Consider the following 25,371-nt stretch of genomic DNA (forward strand, 5'->3'; position numbering starts at 1 on the left):
TTTTTAAAATTTTCATTATCCTTAACTTGTCTGAACACTTCAGACAACACTTCTGCAAATTTAGAAAAATATTTGATTTAAGTTACATATTTGGGATATTATTATATGTTATATGATATTTTATTTAAGATACGGTTGAAAATTAAATGTGAAACCTAATTAAATTTTCATTTCTTATTTACACTAAAATAAAATAATAAGCATTGCAAAAACTAAACACTAATCACATTCATTGCAAAAAATAATTTAAAATTTGTAAATATTACTTTAAAACTGAATTAAAAAATTTGTGGACATATATTTTACCTTCATTGTCAACTTGGCACCTGGAACCTCCATAATTTCCTCGGCACCTTAAAATGCAAAATATTTATTTAAAAAAATTGTTGAAATGCCATTAATAAATCTATTACATACACAAATAAAAGGCAAATAATGTTGATAAATTAAATCGTTGATGAAAGCAAATCACAGAATTAAAGATAATAAGTTAATTGCAAACACAAACGGGCAAACGGTGTTGAAAAATCAGATAACTGGTAAATGCAAATAAGATTCAAATAAATAGTTTAAGAAAACAGATAATTTGTAGGTGAACCTCGGTTAAAGTCCCTTTACGGTCAAGCTAACCGTGGGCAGTTCTGTGGTTTGCCTCTACGTGCAACACAAATACGTGCTTGTTACAATGCAAAAAAATTCGTCACAAGGCTGAATTAGTGCTAATAACCAATTAACAGATTTTTAATTTTTCTTTAATGCACTTAATACGCATCGTTAATTCAACCAATCGTGTATTGAATAAACCCGCGTGATATTTAACCCGAAATAAATCATATTATTTTAATTCTTAATAAATGTCTTTTATTTAATGCAGAATCATCTAAACTCACGAATGGTACTATTATCTTACAATGGCACTAATTCTTATTCTGGCACTATTTATATCCTTAAAATAAACTACTATTATTTTTTAATTGTTCTTTATTGGATGCTTACCTGCATTCTTGACGCCCTTGAACTACAACACATTGACCTTTGCCATTACAATAATCGGGAGAACAAGCTATAAAAAGAACAATAGACTAATTAATATCATTTTGGTATTCAGTGTAATATCCAAGTTTCATTTTTATCTTATGCTCCATTTTCAATATACTAGAAAAATAAGTTACATTCATAACTTATTCATCTTTACAATTTTGATATTCTAACAACTTAGTTTATTGTACAACGTAAAGTAAAAATTCAAATCCGTAGTTACAGATATGTAATGTTGTACATAACTGTAGATGTTGGAGGCTGCCTGCATTTTTTTAAAAATGCATTCGTCGATCCTAAGCCTAGAAATGTTAACCCTAGAATTAGAATATTCTACGGTTAACATTAGAAAGAAATGTAACAACTTATTGTTACATTTCGTTCTGTTATGTTAAAGATTCTGCCTTATAATAAGAGAATCAAATTACGGGTTCAGTAAAAAATTAAAAAATTTGGAATAGGTTAAAATACTTCTTTTTTGCTGCAGGGTGTTAGAATTTAGTTAATAACTTGTTTAAATGTTCGTAAAATAGGTTGAACTCCTTCGAAGCATACGGGTGAAACTAATATTTTTTATCTTCTAACTGGAATTAAAGTTATTTATGACCGTAATGATTACTAAATTTTGCTAAATGCCTTAAACTTGACTGGAAAGAAAATCAATTAAATTAGTTCTTTTTCGTTGAGATGCAAACACTCTATGTTTGTAAGATGCTCAAACTCATTAAAGTTTGAAAGAAATTTAAAAGTCTTTTAAATTTCCTGAAATCTTAAAAATAAAATGAATTTTTTCTTTTAACTAAATTGAACTTCTTATATATAAAAAATAATTTAGATTTTTTTTCCTTCAAAAATTGAAATGTAAGCATTCTATGGTTGTATAACATTATAATTTTCATTAAATAAGTTGAACTTCTAAGATATTACTGGCCTGCCAACTGCTACGCTTTTTGCAAAATATTTTATAGCTTGGTAGACATTTAAAAACCAGAGCTTTCAGAATTGTTGGTAATTTTACCAACATTTTAAAAACCTTACCGTGAAAGAGCTGGAAACAAAGCGGGGTTGCATATGAACTTTTAAATCATTTATTTGTAGCGGTGTGAAAAATAAGTTTAAAGGAATAAAAAAATGATACATTAAAATATTAAATTAGTTACCAACAGAATAATTTTTTACAAAAGCGTAGAAAGTTGGCAGACCTGATATTAGTTTAGAAAATAAACTTTTAACTGTAAAAATAAATGTATGTAATAATTTTAATTTTTGAGACTTAAATAATAGCTCGAAGAAAATCAGCAAAATGTGTCAGTTTTTTTAAATGCATGTAATTTTTACCATTTAGCAAAGTGGTTAAAATATAGTTTACTTTAATTAGATAAGATCGCGCAACACATAAAATTTCTAATTTCTATTTATCAGTTAGATTTTTATTTTCAATTGTGCCTGAAGCACTGTTCCATGTTTTCCACTTGCGATAGTCTAAAGAAGAAAAAAAATAATTAGAAATCACATTTTACAAAATGAAATCTCAAAATTCACTTACCGGAACAAACTCTACCCTCATTCTTTGGATCTCCTTTGTATTTGTCTGTGTAGCCAGGTTTGCATTTGCATTGGAACGAACCGAAAAGATTGTCGCACAAAGCATGTTCAGAACAATCATTCAGAACCTTGTCCTTGCACTCGTTGAGATCTGGAAGATAAAATTATTCCAGAATGTTGTTTGAGAATTCCAGCTTAAGGCATTGCATGAAATTTCAGTTCTGTTCTAGCAAGACTGAAAAGTTTCGCTCGTCATTATTTTCACGAAATCTGTGAACCATTTTAAAAATTTAGACAGTTGTAAGTTAAATAAATTTTTTGGTGGACGAAAACTATAAGATGCAGAAACTGAAAATTGTGAAATAGTGTAAAATGTTATAATAAGAAAAAAAGTATGGTCAAAGCTACCCGAATATAATAAAATTTACTGTATTTCTGGCTCTATGGGAACACCAAAAAGAACGGTAGTTTTTCCCGAAGTGTTTAGGTAATGATTTCGTAAAATTATGAATACAATATGGTATTATAACATGTGATATAATTTCGTAAATTAAATTTGCTTTTCAGTTTTGTATTTTTTACTAAATATGTGGTAAAAAGAGACATAATTTTGAAAACAAGAATTTTTGGTAAACTATGTCACCATATAAGCGGAAAAATTACCAAGTGAATCACTTAAATACCGTTTAATTTATAATTATTTAATAGACCAAAATATTCAAATAACTATAATAATTTTATATTTATTTAAATATTTTGGTCTTATTAACCAGGTCTTTTTTTCCTTTTGGCCGGAAATGTCATTATCGTACAGTACGGTAAATTTTACCAGAATTTTTCTCCGTGGATAATATGGATCAAATTTGAAAAACTCGTTGAACAATCTTTATAGAACTCTTGTTAACACTAGAAAGACGGAAAATTAGTATATACCTATATTGCCCAAAAGCAGTCAAAATGACTGCATTGTGAATGCGTAAATAAATTTGATTCAAATTAATTTTTAACATTTTTTATATTACTTACAGTTATATAACAAGTTATTAGCAAATATTAACAATAAAAAAATTATATGTTGTACAAAAAGTCACAAAATTCTAAGAAATTGTGTCATTATATACATCATTGTTTTTCTAATTAAAATTAAAAGCAGTCAAAATGACTTCCTTAGGCAATCTAGTGTTAAACGCTGTTAACTTCTCTAATATCTTAATCCATAACAATGAAGCGAACTCGAATTCTGTTCAATTCTGATAACACAACATTCACTTGCTTATTAAAGAGATTTGGGATTTATTTCATGAATAGTTTCGTTATATCCTCGATCCCAAATTCAAGAATCGGGATAGAGGAGAAAGGAGGAAGGCCAAAGGTGTCAAAAACATGCAGAATTGTTAACACAGCTGATGACATAGATTTGAGTCTTCTTTTGTGATATATATATTTGCGCATGTTTTATTAATCTTCCTCTTAAAGTCTTCTTGCCATTTTTAATATTTGTCGACAGAAAACTCTGGGAAAAGAACATTATTTTACAAGACTAAAATTACTCGCCAAAATTGAATATTTGGTCGCCAATGGTTAGCTGGTGAGTGAAAATTTAGCTCTTTGGTTTGGAAAAAAATTTATTCTATAATATTATCCTTCTAATTGAAAACTATTAATGTAATTGCAAAAAATAAATAAATATCGATGGTTGTAAAACGTCCTCGAAATTTTTATGTAGATCAAAGAATAGATAATATAAAGCATGTAAAAGGCATTTTTCTCGAGTCTATATTTTTCAAACTTTTTATGTGATATTTGATACTAGGACTATGGACGATAATCAAAATTTTCTTTCACGATTTTGTGAATAGAATATTATTAAACCATTATTTTACGATTTTGATTTCATTTACTAGTTAACTTTAACCTATATATACACTAATGGGATAAAAGCGACGGTCTTTGAAAACAGCACTTGAGCAGTCACGCACTGCACTACCACAATTTAGACTGGAGAGCAAATAATGGTGCCACGCTCTCCCCCTCGTAATCTTACGTGGACATTACCAGCTCTGAGACCTTCGAGGATTTTACATTAGTTTCTATTTCGAACAACTATTATGACACCATTGGCGAAATACAATGGGATAACTGCAAGTGACGTAGTGTGGGTATCTTGATCCTGATTGGTTGTTGAAACGTGGCATTTGTTTACGTTAGCAACTGCTCTTTCCATTCTTTTTCAAGTAATCCAAGCCAGTCAAGTATCAATTCTCGTAAATGACACATTCTGTATTCTTTTACAAAGGTACTTTCACAAGGATTTCAATTCTTCCACTACATATTTCTTACTTAACACAAAGACAGGCATGAAGTAATGTAGAACATAAATAAATGTATCGAAAATTATGTATCGAAGATGCTTGGTACACAAAGCAAAAATATATCACGGTTACAATAAAATACAAATAATAAATCAAGTTTTTTACAGGGTTCCCACTTATTTCAGAAAAAAAATTCCCTGATTTTTCCAGGTATTTCAGGCAAATTTCAATGAAAATTCATACCATATTTTATCGATACTACGAAATTTTTCATCAGAAAATTTGGATTCTTTTATTTGTTATGCCAAGTATTAGATTTTTTGTGCAAAATAAATACCATTACATGAGGAAGGAAGCATTTCAGTATGTCTAAAATGTAAAATTTATACAATAAATAATTGTAATCGATGTTAGAATTATTTAACTCGAATCTCAATGACTGAGTATTGTTACTGACAATTTTAAGACTGGTTTCTTACCAGGAATAATGAAGGAATTTTCCAGGTTTTTGTAAGAATATTGCAACTTTCCCTGACTATTCCCTGATTTTTGGAGTTGAAATAAAATTCCCTGACAATTCCAGGTTTTCCCTGTTCTCCCTGACCCGTGGGAACCCTGAGTTAAGTAAAGGATGTAGAAGAATTATATTTCAACAAATGCTTTTTTTTTCTCTTTCCTCCAAGCCCTGAGCATGTACATTCAACAAATGCTATGTGCGATACGGCTATGTATTTAATTAACTTCGCATTAATAAAAATCCTAACTTATGGAGAGAAACATAGATCAATTTTAACACGCCATTTTGCTCATAAACGATAAGCTGCCGCTGGCGTCATAAGTCACATGTTTGGGTATTTGTGATCTTCTTCTTGAAGTGCAAACAGCCAATTCGAACCAGCCTTTAACAAGAAAAATCGAACACAGGAATCTGAAATGTGAAAACATTACCCATCATACCGACTCAGGGGTTTCCAACTTACATGAGGCCGGGGGCCACAATTAAAAACTCCAGTCAAATGGCGGGACGCAACTTTGTAAAAATTTTATATAGGACTCTTTCATGTTTGAAGGAACATTAAATATTACTGGCAGATTTTTATCAAGTTGTTCAAAACAAAAGTATTGAATTACAAATAATAATAAATACTTTCTTGAATAAATATTTTCTTGGATGCAAAGCCTGAGAAATAATTTTTTTTTTGCAGCGTTGGTATGTTAAACTTCACAGAAACGAAGAAATTAGTTTTTTTTTAACGAAAGGAAAGTATTTTAAACCCATATAGATTTTTTACGAAAATTGTCCGCAAAAAAATGGAAACAAATATATTTTAGTTCGATGGCCACAAAAAAAAATCTTCGCGGGCCGCCAGTTGGTAACCACTGGACTAGACGGATATCTTTTTTCACGTAGATCTCTTCCAAGTAACAATATTTATGATAGCAGCGTAGAATTAGATTAGTTAATATCTTTGTTATATGATATTTAATACCAAGCAGAGAATTTCAAAGGCTACGTGTTTTGGTACAATTAAGTACTGTTGTCAAAAGTAATACTTCAAACAAAGACTCTTTTCTTCTTATGCAAATGTATGGTTTATACCAAATTATAAGATGAACTTATGAAATCTTTAATTGTATACTAAACGCTGTTTTTATCTACCGGAACTAAATTACGTTAGAAATAAAGTTTGTTTTGTGGTAGCGAAATAAATAATAGTTTAGTTTTTTTATTGATTTGCCTATTTTATTTATGTACGTTACTGTGAATGACCGAAATTGGTGGCTGTTGACTTCCACCGGTGAATGTTGACAATCACATAGTCTCTTTGGTAAATGTCCTAAATATATACTAGGTCTAGTTAAATGCCACTGCCCGGTATGCCCTACATCAATGTTTTTTTAAGTTCGAGGGCCACTGCCCAGTTTGCATTTAACCGGTACTCCGAACACTGATGTTTCTCCCAATCTATCCTCAGCAGATATTAAATATCGAATAAGTATAATAACATCAACGAATAAATTAATATCAAATCGGATATAACAAATATTTCGGACATTCACCAAAACGACTATGTGGTTGTTGACATTCACCGGTGAAAGTCGACATTTTCTAGATTTCGGTCATTCAGGTAACATATATACTTTTTCAAAAAATAGAAAAGGGTTTTTTTGTTCATTTTCTATAGTGATACATTTCTAAATTTCATAAATATTTATTCAACGAAAAGTTTTAAATATTTTTATGTTTCTTAAACTAAGCAGCATCTTTAATCAAAATGTGTATTTCTCTAAAATACACTGCCCTTTGTATAAGTTTTTGCTTAAAATGACATTTAAAATTTAAAAAAAAACTCTTTTCTTTCAGGGTTGAAAATTTAATTTAAAAGAGTTTTCAAAATCACTTAACTCGTCACATCTCATTAATGTCTGATCAATAAATAAATAATGGGTTGCCATTTTTGTTTGCAATCGTTGCTCTATAAATTTTGAAACATTACCATTAAATAAAGTTTTTGTTGCATAAATATATTAGTTTAGCCACATACGAAATACAATGATTTCTCTTATTGAGAATATGTAATCGCGCCTTCATAACATACATTTTCTCTCGTTATTTTGTTCTCTTATAAACAATGAATGTGCACTTCAGAGTTGCACGCACAAATATTTTTTTTCACAATAAATTATCTATATACATGAATCTTAGCTTTCAGAAAAACTTTTTACTAGGTATGAGACTGTAAAAAGATACGAGTGCAATTTAGTGTTGCACACGCATGTAGTTTTTTATAAAATATGATTAGCATAGATGAATCTATAGGTATAGCAAACAGTTTTTATTTTGGATTTGGGATAAATATGTAGCAGAATATGTACAAATTAATGTTGCAGATATGCATACTTTTCATAATAGTATATGATTTGTATTTCTGAATCTATGTGTATTAAGTTGCAGTAGTTTTAAAGCCCAGTTATTTCTTGTCGGGATGGCTTGCACTATCTGCTTGAACCTTTGTACATTTAAAGTTTTGAACACAAAAGACAACGAAATACTTGAGTCCTGTACATTGAGTATGAATGAAATACATATGTACTATTGGCAATAACTTTCTTACTTTCCTTTTTTTCTTCTTTCTGCGTATTAAGTAGGGGCGTGATGTTTATTTGTGATTTTCCGAGTGTGGTATTCTTTTGGTTTTGGCAAAGGAATATGCTTTCAAGTAGGTTGTTGAAAATTATTTTTTATTTTGTAGTTAGTTTATGTATTTTGTATTAATTTTACTTGTATTTTGTATTTGTATTTTATATTCTCTTTTTCTCTTTTTTGGACTTCTTGCAAAGCCTTTGGGGTACAGTGAGAGCAAATTTTAGACCTTTGTCGGGCTCTCTCGATAGAAAACATTTTGTACTATTTTTATGACTTCCGGGACTAGTATCCCCTGACGACGTCAGCTTCGGTTGTCATTATTATATTTTTCATTGTTCTCTTCTTTGTTTGCAGTTTGCTTTTGGTTTCAATTTTCTTGTGGCATTTCTGCTGCATTGCGCAACTTTGCTTTGAAAATTGTAGTTTTAAGCTGTTTTTTACATCATTTTTGATTTCTGTTTTTATTATGTACTATTAGGATGGCAACTAAGCCTACGTCATTTTTTTAAAAGTTGAAAATGTGGGAGGATTCCATTTTCTCTGCCGATTCTCAAGTCGATTAACACGAATTTTCGGGCAAAATTGTTTTCAACTCTCTTCAGATTCTTCAACTATTTACTACACAATACAATCTACAGTCTAGAGTGAAACATCCCTCTTCCGAATGATCAAAAACCTAGGTTCCCAACCTTTTTTTTGACTCACTACTGACTTTTAACGACAAACATTATTTAATGCTCCTTAAAAAAATTTACAAATGTTTATTGATTATATTCTTTTTCAAAAAATTTTTTCCTTCTCTATTTTCGATATAGTAAATTCCTATTCCTACAGCTGTATTGAAAATTGCCACCAACCAATGCTTTTTTATTGGAATTATTTTTAGGAAATGTTTCATGAAAACAGTCCTTACAAAAGAAAATAATTGTTTTCTGCAAACTTCTAAACTGGTTATAATATTTGAATAATTACTTGTAAAGAAATTATTTTAAAAATCCAAAAATATTGATAAATAAAAAAAAATTAAAAAAACAAATTAAGAATTTAAAAGATAAATTTGAATTTTGAAAGGAGGAAAAAAATTTATTTGAAGCGTCCAAGTGTTAAAAAAAATTGTGCAGAACAACTGTTAAAGTGTTATTTTACTAACCTATATAATTGATTCATAATAATTTTCTCAATAAATTGCTGAATTAATAATTCTTTCAATAACATTTAATTTACACAGAGTTAAATATATATTGAGCGCTGTATAAAATTATTAATTTCAAAATGTACTCAAAATAATTTTTTTAAAAATTCTTCCTTGGGTGTGTTTTTACACTTAAAGTTCTAAATAATATGCCCCCATAAAATTCTTCTAACACCACTGAAGTTCGACATTTTGCCAGACATTTGCCGACATTTTGCCTGAGACATTTTGCCAGAAACATTCAGTGACACGGGGAATTTTTAAGTTTTTAAAAAAAAAAAACAATAAGAGCGGGAACTTAGTTGCTAACCCAGTACACATGCAACAGTAATCCCCACAATTTGTCAGTCAGTCCCTGAACACAGATCAGAACCGCCACGGAATGGTTGACGTGTAAAGCTATAAACGCAGATGGCACTGGGGGGTCAAACTTCGCCGTCGAACTTTTGGGTTACTATTTCTGACTAATTTTTTAGCTTAAGCTGGAAAAAAACGCGATATCCAATTTTATTATACTTGTAGTGTTTTCAGTATAACGCGTTTTTTTAGCTTAACTTCCAACGAAGCGAACACGAAATGAATTCGGAAGACTCCTTAAGCTTGCTATGATGCTACCCAAAAAATAACGAACGGAGCTACTTTACACAAATATAGCCAAATAATGGATAACACTAAAAAAAAGGCAAACCTTACACTTTATTTATGCTGTGATATTAATTTTGTTAAATTTTTTTTAGGCTCAAGACCTGCTAGAATTTATAAATTACAGAAAAATCTTATGAATGGTAAAATTAAGCGCAAATTTAAACACAAATCACAATAGTAATAAAACTTCCTGGAATATTAAACATCGCCTCGTAAGCATAACATAAGTAGAGGGATACGCCGGTTTTTTTCTTAATTTCTTCCTGCTTTAAGAAGCCTCTTTTTTTTTCAGCCGACCAAATTTTATGGGTTTACGACTACTAATATTCAACTCCGTAGCCTTGTAATTTTGAACCCAATCCAGAAGGCAAAGGAACTCCTGGATCGAGTAGTGGGAGAAATTTGCCTTCGTGGAGAACTTTATGATGGAGCTAACCCGCATTTGCGTTACATGGAGAGGAAGACCACGAGAACCTCCCACGGTTAGCCTGCCTGCTAGGGGACTCTAACCCATGAGGATATTTCACGTGAGCACTGTAGTTGGTGCAAGTCGGATAGGGAATTCGCGTTGACTGGGATTCGAACCTGGTTCGCCTCATTGAAAGGGGAACGCTCTATCCCCTGAGCCAACGCGGCTTGTTATAGTTTACATTCAGTCAACCATCCACGTGCGCTAATAGTTTCAACAGGAGATATAATTGATTGAACGTATAATATATTTGATATACCTTCGACTTCCACAAGAGCGCTTAAGGGTCCGTTCACGTAGAGTTGACTTGTTCCTAATCTGTTTTCTCTCCTGCTGATGGCAGTGGCTACGGCATGTTCAACATGATGCCTCAGGGATCCTCTAACCTCTGATTCTGACAGGTGGACAGTGCTGTTGATGACCATTCGATTGGCGATGAAGTAGATACGATTCAGGATTGCTCCCCTGTAGGCATCTGAAAGTGGACTGTAGCCGAATAAAGTAGAGACCTGAAGAGAAAATAATGGTCGAACACAGAATGATATAAAAGTAGATAGACCTCATATGTGATTTTAGACAATGACAAAAAATGCACAACCATATTAATGTATAAAAGACATAATGGTATCGAAAAGAAAAAACGATATTATAAGTCGGATATAACAAATTACAAATTTAAAATTGTAAAAAAAAAAGAAAAACTTACATGCAAGTTTAAATTTTTAAAATAAAAATAAATAAAAAAGACGAGAAAAAATTTAAAGCGAAAATCGCTTAGCATTCAAAATAAATATTAAGCAAATACGAAAAATTCTTCACTTTGTATTGACAATAACGTGAACTATTAAAATCAAGACAAAAACATGCTTGTTGATATCCATTACTTGGGGCAATCTTTAATTAATTATTAAATCTTTTTGTTTTCATAAAATCGAAATGCTAGAAATACGAGATAAAATTAAAAAAAATCGGACTGCTTATATTTTATGAGAGTAAAGAAGAATACTATTTCATGCTTTCACAGTACGATTGATTACAAAGACATAAAAAAAAAAATTTAAATCATTTCAAAAACGCCACTCATGTAACTTCTTTTTCAAAAGGCAAAACTATAGAGGAAAGTTGCCTAAATCTTCATCAGTCACAAATTATTAACATTTGAAATATAATTTTAATAAAATGTAGTTATTCAGCTAGTTATATAACGTTTTGTATAATAATATTTGTGTAGTTGAATGAAATTATTTTCGCCATGTCTAGAGATGGGATGACATCCCTATCTCTGTGTGTGTATATATATATATATATATATATATATATATATATATATATATATAAATAAATACAAGAAAACACGAAGAAAGTTAAGAAAAACAATAACTTTTTCATAAGTTTTTCATATTTTGTAATCTGGCAATCTTTCTGCGAAAACATTATTAAATCACTCTTGAAAAATTTCCGTCCATGTAAGTTGATCTGATTTCGCTACTCGCTTTATAGTCCAATTTTACTGTTTTTTCTTTTTCTTTTATTTTATTTTCTGTTTTTACATGTTATTTTTACTTATTTTTACTTTTTGTGTTTTATTTTATTTGGTGTAATTTTTATAAAAAAAAATTTTGAGTGCTCCTCACACTATTGTATTAATATATTTTGCTTTGGCTTTATTGATACAATATCAGAAAGCACTCTGTTATACGGATATAATCGTGTGGGCCGATGAAAAGATTATATCTTTTTTTTCCGGTTTTTTTCCCCGGTTTCTTAAATAAAATTTCATCCTTTTTTTTTCTTTTTTTTTCTTAAACTGTTGTTTGTTATTTTTTTACTTATTATTTCCCCCTTTTTCATATGTCTTTAATTTTTCTTTGTTTTATTCCTCCTTTTGAACTTATAATATATATATATATATATATATATATATATATATATATATATATATATATATATATATATATATATATATATATATATATATATATATATATATATATATATATATATATATATATATATATATATATATATATATATATATATATACAGATAGATAGATAGATAGATAGACATACAAAAACGTTTTCAAAATGAAACGAATCATTATCGGGTTAAAGCGTGTGTTTTAATGAATGATGGAAAAACCTATGTGGATCACAATAAAATAACTTTTTGTGCTTCTAACACACAGTATATTAATAAGGCAACTGTAACTTACCGCATGACTAGCTTCAAAATTAAGTCTTTGGTATTCTGGAGAACCAGGCACAAAGTGAGATGGATCAATACTTTTATCTGCCAGTTTGGCGACTTTCACTGTCAAAAGCATCGACACTACAGCTAAAAAAGAAGTGAAAGAGGAAAATGCAACTAAATTAATTAAAAAGAAAAAAATACAAAAAATAATTAGTGAATATATAATTAATAAATTATAAATAAACTATAAATAAATTAAACCATACTTAATAAATTAAATAATAATAAATTAAATAATAATTAATTTCAAAAATATTTCTTATCCCGTTCTGGTTTACTATTCTATGATAATTATCTATAAATCACTTTTTGACATCATATTATCATAAAATCACAATAATATATCGCAATAATATTGTTTTATATTTATGGTGATCGATAATATTTGCGGCATTATTGCTGTCGATAATTGGAGTATCTTCTATATTTATAGTAATGCAAGGTATTCACGATAGATCGATTGATTTGCGATAACATTTTAAAATATGATCTCGATGCCTAAATGATATCGATATTTTATGTTTCACTAATAAACCGCTTAGCTCTAACAGAAACTTCGTATTTAACTCTGACCTCATTCTTTCGGCCATTCTTTCTTTATTCTGTCATTTTTTACATTGCCTTCAACAACCCCAAACTATTTGTTTTTCTCTTAAAGAATAAATTTTACTCAAATTCCGATTAATACGCTCGGAACAGTATACTTATCTTAGAAAAAGAACTTTTAAGACAATTTATAATCTCTATATTTCTCTTAGGAGGGACAGTAAATTCGAGTATTTCTCTATCTATTGGCAACACTATATATATATATATATATATATATATATATATATATATATATATATATATATATATATATATATATATATATATATATATATATATATATATATATATATATATATATATATATATATATATATATATATATATATATATATATATATATATATATATATATATATATATATATATATATATATCATTCATTTTGTTAGGTTATCTTAAGTAACAATTCAAGTAGTGTTAGAATACGTTAAGTATTTATTTAGATTGTTAGGTTGTCCTAAGTCATAATTTAAGTATTGTTGAATAGTTAGTTATACGTTAAGTGTTAAGTAAATATTTAGAGTAATTTTATATTTTTATCGAAATCAAAACTTAGTTACTAAGTAAACATTTAGATTTATTTCAAATGCTTTCTAAAATGACTGTCGGGGTTTCAATATAAACGGTGCTATGGTGCCGCATAGCTTGACGGAGCTTGCCTTTTTCGAGCAATAGCATATACATGAGCCGTGGGAGCTTATGGGATAGGGCGCTCGCATCCCAATGATGTGTCCCGGGTTCGAAGTCCAGCGATGACTGGTCAATACGAATTCCGCACCCGGTTCTCTCCAACCACAGTGCTAACGTAAAATATCATCAGTGGTAGACGGATCATAGAGTCCTCTTGCCGTCAGGATAACTGCAGGATGTTTTCGTGGTTTTCCTCTCTATGTAACGCAAACGCGAGTTAGTACCATCCAAAAACACTCCATGAAGGCGAATTTCGCCTGATACTTGATCCAGTTTCCTTGTCTTCTAGATTGGGTTCAAAAGTACAAGGCTACGGAATTGGGCATTAGTAAACTAAAAATAGGGTCAACTGTTCAACGACGATTTTAAAATAAAATAAAGTAGTATATACATACATGTATTATGCGATACTCAAACTATGGTTCGAGAAGTTCATGAAGAAGAACAACGCGTAATAGAACATTGGAATGATTTTTAACTCAATTCACGGCAGAAATGGAAACAATTTTACTACTTCTGCTGTTATATACCGCACTCATATTTACGATAGTTTTTGTGATTCAATGGCTGCCGGGCAGATTTTAAATTAATATTAAAAACTCAATAAAGAACTTTGTCAATATCGCTGACATCTCTTAAAAATAATTAAAATTTAAATCACATTCCTTCGCGAGGGCAACAGCTAGACGGTAAAATAATTCGGTTAATATATTGTTTAAAACTAATTAAGGTGTTTGGAATGGAGGAAGGGTTGAAAAATTAGAATATTTAAATATAGCTGTGCTGTGCATTCGGCTTGGTTAGCATTAAAGTTTATAAGTTATACAAGATAATCTAAAGAGGTGACCCTGAGGGTTGCCAATGGTGGCTAGATAGAAACGTCGTCACTTTTTTTTATAAATTAAGGAAATCAAAAATTCAAATATGTCTTACGGGTGCATTGTGTTCTTTCTAAATTGCGCCCATATCCAGGTCGGCATAAGCATGAACTCACACCCCGTTCTGTTCTACATTGCTCCTTCAACTGCACATCGCACGTGGTATCATCGCCGACCACGCATGTGTCGATTCTAAAGGGTAAAAAAATTTAAATTAGAATAGCAATACGTCAAAATGATGACAAAAGTACAACAGAAAATACTGAACACTGGGATACAGATATAAAACACAACAGAAAATATTGAGCACCGAGATACTGATAATAAATACAACAAAAAATACAGAACACTGAGATAGTGAAGAAAAATACAACCAAAAATATTGAACACTAAGATACAGATAAAAAAATACAACAGAAAATATTGACACTGAGATAGTGAAAAAAATACAAAAGAAAATACTGAATACTTAGATACTGATTAAAAAAAATTCAACAGAAAATAATGAAAAAAAGTACAGCAGAAAATGTTGAACGCTGAGATAGTGGTAAAAAATACAATAGAAAATACTGAATACTTAGATACTGAAAAAAATACTACAGAAAAAAAAGAAGAAAAAAAGCAGAAATACTGAGGTACTGATAAGAAGTAGAATAGAAAATACTAAGTTCTGAGATAGTGATAAAAATACAACAGAAAATACTGAACACTTAGATACTGATAAAAAAAAATACAACTAAAAGCACCAAACGCTGAAATACTGATAAAAAATATAACAGAAAATACTGAATTCTGGTATGATGATAAAAAATACAACAGAAAATATTGATAAAAAGTGCAACGGAAAATATTAAATACTGATTTTAAAAAAAACAATACAACAGTAACTATTGATAAACGGATAAAAAAAATACTAGAACTTTGATTCATCAATAATCTTATTAATAGAGCCAGAATATTATTGACTTAAAAAATATTTCAAAATAAATTTAATTAATTAAATAAAATGTGTTCTTAAATTAAAGAAAAAACATTCCTTATATTCAGGAATCCAGGAATCGTATCCTCTCCAGGAACCATTTAACTATAAAGTTAAACGATTCCAATCTGATACCTTATTTCGTTCCTAGAATTAGAAATATGCATATAAGAGAAAACGAAATAGTACAATTTTCATTTAAAGTTTGAAATAAATGTTAAATGAGGGGGAAATAAAGGGTGGGGAAGGACTAGATTGCCAGAGATATTGCGAGTTAAAAGCCAAAAACATTTAACAACAAAATGTCTAAATTTTTTTAAAAAAAAAGATCCAATACTAAAAGCAATCTTAAAATGTAAAATAATATTTTAAAATGTAAAAAGCAAATAACTTGAAATGTAAATATGCTGCCCTAAAATAAGAAAAACACCCCGAAATTCTTTTTAAACGTACCCTAAATTAGAAAAAATGTCCAAAATGAAAAAAAAAGAAAAAGAAGAAGAAGAAAAAAAAAGTGACATACAATATAAAGGAAATGCAAAAAAATTTTTATTTTCAACTGTTCCATAGTTGATGAAAAAATAATAAAGCTAAAAAAAAATTACCTAACATGGAAAAAGAGTCTAAAAAAGCAAAAAATGCCTTAAAGAGGAAAAGGAGTTCAAAAATGCTTTAAAGGCCTTATACTAGAGGAAAAAAAGTAGAAAAGTACAAAAAATGTCATTAGAAAAAGTACAAAAATGCAACAAAAAAAATTATTTTTATTAATTGCCTAAAATAGAAAAATAATCCAAAAATACAAATAAATGCCCTAAACCAGTGTTTCCCAACCTTTTTTGTGCCGTGCCCCACTCAAGCCTTTCTAAAATTCTTATGCCCCCCTATGTGACATGCACATAATTTTTAATATTAAAAAATTGAATTGTTCATATAAGAAACTTAAATGATAGGTTTCAGTGAGAAATCTCTTGAAAATTGTTGACGAAACACAGTAAGTAAAATTTCGGCTTATAATGAAAAACTAAAATTCAAATTCGAAATCATTTTCATAAAGATTTTTTCTATAATAATTTAATATTTTAATTTAGAGAGATGCTTGCGCTTGCTGCACAGAGATTTTATGTTAGTTTCCAATTTGGTTAGCTTCAGCCTCAAGTCTCCCCACTGTGTTATATCCAGGCGATTTCCTTTTTTTACCAGTAAATCATTTACAGCACTAAATCCACATTCAGTTAAATATGAAGATGGAAACGGTAACAATAGTTTTTTTGCATATTTGGTTGAATTTGGGTACTTGATTTCTGTTTCCTCTCAAAGCCATGCCATCACTCCTTTTATAAAATAAATAGTTCTAACTGATTTATCATTTTGCATTTCTGAGAGTTCTTCCTGATACTGCATACTTCATATAACAGACAAATGCACTAACATTGGCTGCATCATCCGTGTTGAAAAATCAATTTGTTTTAAATCAGAAAATCATTCTTTTAAATCAGCCGATAGAATTTTCAGATGATCGACAATTACAAGTAAAAGCGGCATCATTTACTTTTAATTTTTGGGGACAATTAAACTGATCCAAGTTTTTGTTTTCAGACTTAACTCAATAAGGATAATGAAACCAAATATCTTCGTTTTTGTATCAACAAGAGTTTTATTTGTTCCTTGAAGTTGCTTATTTAATATATTTAGTTTTTCAGAAATATCGGCTAAATAACTCACAAATGCTTTACCTTCGACTGTTAACAGATACTTCATATCAGGTTTGTCGCTTAAAAAATCACTAAGAGTATCAAGCAGTTTCATGAATCTTTTCAAGCAGTTCCCTTTAGAGAGCCATCTTACTTCAGTGTGAAGTCAAAGTCTCACATGGTCTGCATTTTGTTCTTCACAAAACAGCTTGAAGAGGAGCTCACATTTGGCATTAGCTTTAATAGCATAGATACACTTTATTACTGAATGTAAGTACTTCATTTAGAACAAGCGAGATGTTTTAAGCTACCAAGTTTTCCCTATGCACAACTTTATTCCCTATGCAATAACACAATGCACAAGAATCATTTCTGGATTCTCATCTTTCATCAATTTTAAGTAGCAATTTTTCTTGCCCATCATATTAGCTTATTATATCATATCATTTTAGCTTATTATGTAATATCTTTGGAGGAAGTGGTGCTTTGTAATCTCTTACATATCAACATTTCTTCAGCAAAATGCCCTTTATCAATATGTTTTACGTAAGTTATCAATACTGCCGCACTGTCTATCAAAGTTGATTCCTCCATTTTCACTGAGAATTTTCTTGTTTTTAGCTTGTCAACAAGTTGTTTTTCAATATCTTCACTCATGAGTTTATAAATATTCATTGACCGCAATTATTTAAAAATTTGCTTTTTTTCTTACAATGTTGGCACCGAAATCTAGCATTGTATTTAAATGGCCCGGACCAAATAGGTAAAACTCTTGTAGAGTCCATTTTCGAACTGCCCCCCTTAACAATCAAATTGCCCCCCAGTGGGGCGTGGGCCCCACGTTGGGAAACACTGCCCTAAACGAAAGAAAAAATGCAACTATCTTCAAAATCCGGGTCTACATAATTAACAATCAATAAAGTTCTTAAATAGTCTGCCCCCACAAAACAAACTAAACTAACACTGCTCCTTCAATTTTTTTTCTTCTCAATGTTACCTTTTTTTATGTCAGGTTGTGGAAGGTGAGGTTGATGGATTTTTTAAAACTTATACAGAAACACAATTAACAATATCGAACGGAAACACTATAATTATGCCCAATTAAGTTCTCCTGAAGCGTTAACAAAAGGGGGTCTTTTTTTTTACAGCGTGAGAAAATTCACAGGTCGACAATTCTTGAAAAAAATAAAATGAGTAGTTACCGGTGATAATGAAAAAAAAATTAAGTGGGTCAGTGACAACTCTTTACTGCAAAAAGGTCGCCGTCATTAATTTTTTTAAAGTAAAACTCTATTGAGTTTTTATTTGAAACTCACCTCTCTGCATAAAAGGAAAATAATCTAAATCGTACTATAAAAGATGCTGATTTTGTAACTATTTTTAAGAGACTCGGAAATAAAAATGAGAATGAATTCGGTTGAAGTAGTTCAGTCTTGGGCAATGTTCGTAAACTCAATTTTAAGTAGGAAATTGTACTGATTTATCATTGTGCTTCAAAACTGAAAAAATTATTTACTAGATTTAGAAAAAAAAATCGACACAAAAGATGAAAACGATAAAAAAAATTATAAAAAAACATAAAATGATAAAATAAATAGATCCAACAAAATTAAAAAAAATATTGCAAATACGTGTATACTCGCTTAAAATGTTAGCTTTGTATTTAAAATTTATATTTTAAACTGTTTCATAGTTGAGATATAAAAAATAATAAAGCTAAAACAATAAATAGAATGGATAACATTTTTACTAGACGATATCAAAATCGAAATTCTACATATTTTTGCGAAATAATAATTTCTTGCAGTATGAAATCTTTTTTTTTTGGGGGGGGGGCTTAATGTTTTTTGTTTTTACTTTAACAATACGCAAAAAATGAGGCCCACATGGGTCTATGTAGTATCTATGTGAAAAAGAATGTTTCACGCGGAACCACAATCCCCTCACCTCCAGCCCACATCTAACCCATATGGTAAATATGATGGAACTCTATGCTCAAATATTAAAAATTCTCATTGCTTTTACCTAAATAAACGTATATAAAACATGACAAAAAATAAAATTCTTCATTCTGGTTAAAAAAGCGATTCGAATTTCTTTTTATATGAATTTTAAAATGTGTTCGAAAGGGTGATTCTAAATTCGTCGTTACAAACTTGATAAATTTCAATCGAAGTGATTTTTTTTTTCAATTATGAAATGCTCTATATTACAGTAGCAAACTAATACAATGTATAGTAAATTTTGTGAACTACAGTTATTACTTTCTCCTATAATCATTTAAAACTGCATTTTCAAATGATTAATTATGATTTTAAGTTGAATTTGATTCTACCAATACATCATACAAACTGACTTATTTGAAGAGTTTTGTGGAAGAAGGTTCTACTTTAAAGCCATTAGCTTTAGAAGATATTGCTGCAACAAAACACTTTTACCATAAAAACCATCTTATTTAAAAACTTGTCACGGAACTAATCACATGTTTTAAAACCAGTAATGACAAACTTTTTAAAATGCCAATTTGCATCTTTTACCATGATACCAATAGAATAACATAGAATAACATAGAATGACATTGAATAACATAGAAATACAAAGGAATTGCATAGAAATTGAAATTTTGAAAAATAGATACTTGCCTAATTTCTGGAAGCTGTGGTGGCTGTGGTCTAAATATCGGTGGTTTCCTCACAATCGTATTAGCTCCCGGTTTAGGAATTGGCAACGGTCTTAAACTATTACCATACTTAGGTAATGGCGGTGGTGGAAATTCCGGAGGCCTTGGTCTAGGGTACATGTTAGGCCTACTTGAGGGCCTTAGTTCTGATATGTCAACGGGATAGACTTGAGGTCTACCAGTCGGTGGTGGAAGAGGAGGAGGTGGAGGAGGCAAAGCCGACACACTCGGCCGTCCATAAATGACATCTACTTTCGTTGATATTATGGAAACAGAAATGTCAGTTGTCGATGTGACATCGGTGGGTGTAATCAGACTTGTAAATGTGGGTATGGCTTTCGTCTCAGATTGGTTATTGTACATCTGTCGCGTGACAGTAATTTCGAAACTGTCAGGCTCACGAGTTATTATGACTGGCTCCTCATGATCGATTTTGTGAGAACTTGTATAATTTGGTCCCCTTTCGGGGGGTTTCGGAATAGGCAACCATTCCGTAACAGGTCCTGATGGATGTTTATGAGTTGAAGAACTACCAGTTAAAGGAACATTCGTTGAAGGTAATATGATCGGCAATTCCGTGTAGTTTATCGTCGTTTTTGTTGAATTTTTATCGCTTGAACTATCACCTTTGCTTACAAAGGTTTCTATAAATGTATGTCCATTTTTATCGAGTTCAGTTAAGACTCCTGTTGGCATAATTTGAGTCCCGCTATGACTTAGAGAGTCAGTCTTTGAAGTGTCATATGAACTAATACTGGCTCCAATACTTGGCACTATCTCTACAATCTCCAATTCCCCAGAGGAAACGTTACCTCCATCACCTATAAAGGTAGATGAAGAGTTTAAGAGTGGTGTCGTATCGCCAGCAGGACTTAGTGTGCTGTCTGTTTTATTAATAAGACCTAAAATCGCACTAACATCTGTAGCATCTGGGAAAAATATTTTATTGGTGGAAGAGCTACTGATATCTATCACAGATGAGCTTGATACTGATGGTGATGATGGTCTGCTTGCATTTGTGGGATGGCGTTTGGGATATTGGTCGAAATGGGCCGGACCCCTATCATTAATTCTTGTCGGTCTTGGTGATGCAGGAAATATGACAGGTGGTAACTTTGTTTCTGGTCTCGTGACATGTACATCTCCTCCCAGCAAATGAATAATGCCACTAATTATGTCATCAATCGATTGATTACTACCGCCACCTTGTCTGGGTGTTCTCTCCTCCACCGCTTGCCGGTGGAAATCTGGTACATGTAGGTAAGAAAAACCTTTTCGGTACAGATCGTGGAGTGGTTCTCCCGGTCGGTTTTGGAATAAAACCATCTTTTTGGGATCTTGAGCTTCGTCAGATGATTGATACAGAAGACGACCTTCTCTTGACTCCTTCCTGATTTCACGAGGTTTTCTGCCTCTGTGTGGATCACTGTATTCCTTTGGTGGGATGCCTGAACCTAAAGACATTAAAAAAAATTATTACTTTTTATGAAAGAAATATTATTTATTAGATTAATTCTGTAGTCATTTGATAGTTTAAAAGAAATTAAAATAGCACACTTTTTGTACTGATTTCATTACTTTAATTTTCGTTTACATTTTGTTTAAAATTTAATGGCACTTGACTGAAACGCCGGATGCAAAACACCATATTTATGAATATTTTTTTATTAAACATGTTCTAATATGCCAACTCTAGAGATGCATTATACTATCCATCTGATATTATATCCATGCCAAAGTATATTGTCCACAGGACAACAATAATCAATTTATTTTATTTCAAATGCCTAAAGAATGCATGAAAGCATTAAATCAATCTTTTTAAAACAGCAGTATTGTAGCGTAATTCATCCATAAGGACAAATAAATTAGAAGCTTTTAAAAAACTTGCTATTGACTGGAGTACAACTATTCAGCAGGGTCATAGGTGAAAAAATTATAATAACGTCTGAGAACAAAGTCAACTTTAAAAACTTTAAAGAAATTATCTTACACTTATTAAAGAGTACAGCGTAATATCTTTACAAAACACTTTGTATTTAAAATTCGATTTCTCTCTCAGGAACTATTGAATCTATTTCGCTCCAACTTTGTATTTTGCCATGTGAATTTACGTTCTTTAAAATGATTTTAAAAAAATATATATCTTCCAATTCTAAATTTTTCCAACTTTTATTAAATAAAATAATAAAAAATAATAAATATTTACTAAAAGTTATTTTTTGCATATAATTATCTTCGGATAAACAAATTTTATAATTGTGTGCAAATATATTTAAATTCGTTTGAAAAAAACTGAAGATAAGACAAGATACGCAAAGAATAAAATTAACATTAAAAAGTCCAAACTATTTCTATTCTGACCAAACTAATGGGACCATATTTCCCAGATTATGGCAACATATTTATGGCATCAGAAATCGAAAAGAAAGCAAAGAAAAAGTTTGTTCATATAGAGAAAGTTAGTTTATACGCTGGATTTCGTAACATAAAATATCGTCTGCACTTATTAATTAGCATATTTGAGGTCCCCCTTGAACCCGGTAAGATTGAATCATAGAACTTGAATATCCAATCATTAAATCAAAAGTTATTCAGGGTAGTCCATTTTTTCCTTCGTTTTTTGCGCACTTTATAAGGGATACCATAAAATGTTCCGACTCAATCTAATATTTCCTCAATAAAATAACTAACGTAATATTTAGGAAAACATAACCTAATATTCATAAAATCGTTTATTTATTTTTTTCCATTTTGCAATAACACTATTATGAACTTCCAGTTCTTAACGCTACAGACGTACACATCTAAAAGAAACAATGTCAATTTTTTTTCCACATTTCCTAATGGTTTCTTCTCTTATTTTTTTTATACATACAGAGAAATTACAGTCGAAGAAATAAGGAAAATCCCGCATCGTCACTTTCGACCGATGACCTATTTTTAAAGGAGGCTTTATGGAAAGTACCCGGATTTTCCTACAATCGGAAGTCATTCCAATTCTAATAGTCATTAAAGGCAAAACAACTGCCTAAATTAGAAAGTGCTTATAGATCCGGATATTGGTATTAGACAATAATTTCTTTTTAAATATGAAACAATAAAGCTCATCGAATATTGGCGAGTATATGCAAATAAGGAAAGTTCTTTATTGATTTTAGGTATTATTTTAATTAACGATGCAGGTCAAACGGAGTACCAGTTCTGAGGAAAGAAATGAAGGTTCCAGAACTTTAATTCAACTTTTTTTAATGAGTAAGAGGCTTTGCTCACCAATCCTCGTAATAGATTTTCATTCAGCATTGTTTATTTCTTGTTAAACGTCAATATTTTCCACAAAACGCAGAACATCTCGGTTTTAAAATAAATAATTATTGTATCTTTATATAACAACACTTTGTTTGTGTGTTAATCGTAACAAAATAAGCTATTACCTATATTTGAAAAAAAATTATCTGTACTAGTAAAAAATGACTCTCTTTCTCTTTTTGCTGCGTATAATTGATCTCTGCTTTATTTCTTATAAAATAAAAAATTAAAGACCTCATGAGGGGAAAAAAAATTCTACATATATTGGATTCAATATTTAAAGCAAAAAAGCTGAAAAAAATCACTAAAAAACACTTACATTGGCAATAACTTTCGAAAAAATAGGAATTTATAAAAAATCTATCGTTAAAATTATAATACAAAATGGTCCTATCAGAAAGTCAAATTTCAATTCTGTAGTTTGCATTTCAGTGGACAATAAATCGAGCAACAGTGTTTTTTCTTCTTCTTTTATTACATGTTTAACAGTTAATAATTCTCGAATTTACAACCGAAATGTATTTTTTTTATTTCATCAAACTTCTTATACGATCGTTTTTCTACACACCTGCTAATGAACTTTATACTTATATCCCAGATCAACGACCTTAAAAATTCTAATTTGTTTCCTAATTCCAATTAATTTACGAAATTCTAATTTGTTCGATAGTTATGACAATTTCCAAGTGCTTTTTGTGACTTTTTTCTCACTTTTTTTGTTTGTTTAAATTGCATTTTACTTTGCTGTTCAAAATCTGTAAGACTTGGATACTTGAAATTACATAAACAAGTGAATTTACGTGATAATTAATGAATGAAATTGCATAAACATTCTGTATGCCAAATTTCAAATTTGTATTTGCATAACTGCGGCTTGTAGAGCAGCTCGTACGGTATTTTTTCCAACAAGTTGAACAAATTATCGAATGTTAAAGTTTTTTTATTCCACCGTAACAAACTATAACGTTATGCTAAACAGCAAAAACAACATCGGTGGCTCTTACGATTCTAAAATTATTTTAAAGCGTTTTAAACTTCATTGGTATGGTTAAAAAAATATGTTATCAAATATCCCCAAATAGTGGTTTTTGTGTAAAAAAATATCGCCGATTTATCTTTGTGTAATGAGAAAGCCCAATTGTTAATTTATAAATTTCCGCAAGTGGTTAAATCTATTGTGGATCTTACAGCGGAACAGTGGAATATGTAAAAAATACTAGTTCAGATGTCAGAAATGAAGATATTATAATTGTTGTATCACTTTTTTTTCCAGACAGATTAATTTTATTTATTTTTTTTATAACTGTCGTTGAACAGCTGACCCAATTTTTGGGTTTACGACTACTAATGTTAAACTCAGCAGTCTTGTAATTTTGAACTCAATCCAGAAGATAAGGGAACTCCTGGAACAAGTATTGGAAGAAATGTGTCTTCGTGGAGGACTATTTGGTGGAACTTACCCGCATTTGCGTTACATAGAGAGGAAAACCACGAAAACCTCCCATGGTTTGCCCGATGGCAAGGGGACCGTAAGCCATGATCCGTTTACCACTAAGGATGTTTTACGTCATCACCGTGGTTGGTGCAATTAAAACATTTTTAACTACGTACTGGTTTCGTTTGAAAGTATTTGCCATCAAATATCTCAAATTAGAAGATGGGGTTTTTTTTGTAATCGCCAATTTAGTTTCACGCTATGAAAAAGCAATAAAAGCATAATTGTTTCTTTGAAAATACTTAACTTCGTTAAATCGATGTGAAAAATTGCTATACTTTAAGAATTGCTTTCAGAAAGACTGTGAAATAATTAAAAATTCTAAAAAAGGTTCTTTGTTATGTAACTAGTGAACTCCAAAAGTTAATATATAAAATAAAATGACGGCTATACAGCATTCCTTTAATGAAACCTTTTCTTAAAATTGTGTAAAAG

At 30.3% G+C, this 25,371-nt stretch overlaps 1 protein-coding gene across 1 annotated transcript in view; it reads right to left on the minus strand.

Annotated features, from left to right (window-relative positions):
• The window catches only part of LOC107449744 (uncharacterized), a 73,241-nt gene that overhangs the window by 20,176 nt on the left and 27,694 nt on the right, over window positions 1–25,371 (minus strand). The window contains exons 2-8 of the mRNA XM_087168300.1: window positions 20,095–21,586; window positions 14,838–14,974; window positions 12,565–12,686; window positions 10,609–10,858; window positions 2,585–2,734; window positions 997–1,063; window positions 307–353 (exon numbers count right to left, since the gene is read on the minus strand). Of these exons, the coding sequence (XP_087024426.1) occupies window positions 307–353; window positions 997–1,063; window positions 2,585–2,734; window positions 10,609–10,858; window positions 12,565–12,686; window positions 14,838–14,974; window positions 20,095–21,586 (2,265 nt within the window). The remainder of the gene's footprint in view (window positions 1–306; window positions 354–996; window positions 1,064–2,584; window positions 2,735–10,608; window positions 10,859–12,564; window positions 12,687–14,837; window positions 14,975–20,094; window positions 21,587–25,371) is intronic.

The sequence above is a fragment of the Parasteatoda tepidariorum genome, chromosome 7 (assembly GCF_982258835.1).
Source record: "Parasteatoda tepidariorum strain Cologne lab strain chromosome 7, Ptep-v5.0, whole genome shotgun sequence".
Lineage (NCBI taxonomy): Eukaryota > Metazoa > Arthropoda > Arachnida > Araneae > Theridiidae > Parasteatoda > Parasteatoda tepidariorum.